The sequence below is a fragment of the Cyprinodon variegatus genome, unplaced genomic scaffold (assembly GCF_000732505.1).
Source record: "Cyprinodon variegatus isolate N-32 unplaced genomic scaffold, C_variegatus-1.0 Scaffold514, whole genome shotgun sequence".
NCBI classification, from domain to species: domain Eukaryota; kingdom Metazoa; phylum Chordata; class Actinopteri; order Cyprinodontiformes; family Cyprinodontidae; genus Cyprinodon; species Cyprinodon variegatus.
In genome coordinates, this window is record NW_015150967.1 from 381,924 (window position 1) to 383,782 (window position 1,859).

Below are 1,859 nucleotides of genomic sequence, written 5' to 3' on the forward strand. Positions count from 1 at the left end.
ATTAGCAAAAGGTGTTTTATAGCTGTTAAACGTAAGAAAGGGCAAAGTAGTCTGAATAAAGATGAGTAAAAACCCTTTGGACTGGAATATTAAACAGTCTATTAAACGAAGAAGAGAAGGATGAGCCATGTCAATGTTACCAAACACTTCCTGTAGCTCTTGCTGAACTTTTCGTTGCACCTCTGGATGGCTTCCAATCAGATGGAGGGCCCAGTTCATGGAGGCAGCCGTGGTGTCATGACCCTGAAAAAAGAAAAGTGTTAAGTGCATTTCCAGCTGTGTAGGTTAATTTTTTTTCTGTTGTAACAAATCTTTATTTTTAGCTGCAAGTCTCTCCACTAACCTCAAACATAAAGGTGTCCACTTCCTCTTGAATGTCCTGATGGGTCAACTTGTTTCCATCTTCATCTGTGGTCTTCAAGAGCATGTCTAGAAAGGCCTGTCGCTTCTTCTTGAAATTTTCGGAGTCGCTGTCTGATTCAATGTAGGACAAGTTTTCAGACCTTTCCTTTATTACCTGCACATAGAGATTGTTATGGTTTCTATTGGAGTGTCCAATTTCTGCATGAAGGAATTAAAAAATGCATCTTATTTTAAACTGTCCACTTACACCGGGCTAACTCACTTTATAGGTAAAAGAATGGAGGATCTTCAGTGTCTTGTCATGCTTCTTACCCTCACCAAAGAAGTAGTAAATAAAGTCAGGCCAAAACCAGGGTGTTCTTTGTCTGTGGCTGACAATATCACTCATCCTGGGGGTAAAAGATGATGCTCAACCCTCTAAACAGATATTATTCAACTGAATATATAATTTTTTGAAAGGAAACAAAAAGCATACCTGTATACACACTTAACATACTCAGATTCAGAATCGCTCTGTGCGTAAATCTTTCTTCCCATTGCAGTTTCTGCACAGAGAGCAAAGTTCAGCATCACACTAACACACACACATATCTTTACTTTTTTTGAATAGAATTGAAAAATATAATTAAGCAGTATATGAATGCTAAACATACATCCCAAAACCATAATAAATTGTGTAATAAATTACAATAAAAATGTTCTACAAAATTATTCAACATAAATTTACCTGAAAATAGTGCAAAAACAAATTAAAGAACTCGAGAGTGTTTAAATAATTTAGGATATCAGCACATCACCTAGATCCCAGTGGTGCACTGCCTGCTATTACCCACGCTCCACTGCACCTCCAAGGAGGGTGCAACTAAAGTAAAACCCATTTTGTTATTTGTTACTTCAGTGGCTTGGTTAGAAATTTAGAAATAATTTCTAACTAAGCCATTATTATTTAATATAAACTTTAGATACTAAGGTAAAATGCGAATATCTGTGCTTGCATTCTATCAGTGATCTGTTTGGTCAAGAGTCAGAGCTGAACACTTAACAGCTTGATTACATGGAGATAGTTCTTCTGGTTTGGTTAATGATTAAAGGTTACCAATTCCAATTATAAAATTTAATTGGCCACATTTACTGGAGCTTAAATCAAACAACTGCTTTAAATGACTACATTCACTATTAAATTCAGTTAATAATTGTTACTTGATAATTAAAAATGTTCTTATTAAAGTCTGGTACAAGTTAAGAGCTACCTTTCCTCTTTATAAATCAATTAAGGTTTGCTTACAAGACTTTCCCTCTACATGCCCCACTTCAACCATAAGAGGTCAATTATTTAAAAACAAATCAATTAAATACAAATCAATGTTGAATTTTATTTAAATGAGCCAGCTAATCATTGACATTTTATGATTACGACTGCAGCCCTGTAAAATAAAAGCAAAGAAAGATTTTCACAGAGGCAGAATGGTAAAAATGGCATCAGGCAGAGAGTTAAT

General features: G+C 35.0%; 1 protein-coding gene across 1 annotated transcript in view; it reads right to left on the minus strand.

The window, feature by feature from the left end:
- LOC107094912 (cytochrome P450 4V2-like) overlaps positions 1 to 1,859 on the minus strand; it is a 19,238-nt gene that overhangs the window by 8,730 nt on the left and 8,649 nt on the right. The window contains exons 5-8 of the mRNA XM_015390803.1: positions 839 to 908; positions 626 to 752; positions 344 to 517; positions 141 to 243 (exon numbers count right to left, since the gene is read on the minus strand). Coding sequence (XP_015246289.1) covers positions 141 to 243; positions 344 to 517; positions 626 to 752; positions 839 to 908 — 474 coding nt within the window. The remainder of the gene's footprint in view (positions 1 to 140; positions 244 to 343; positions 518 to 625; positions 753 to 838; positions 909 to 1,859) is intronic.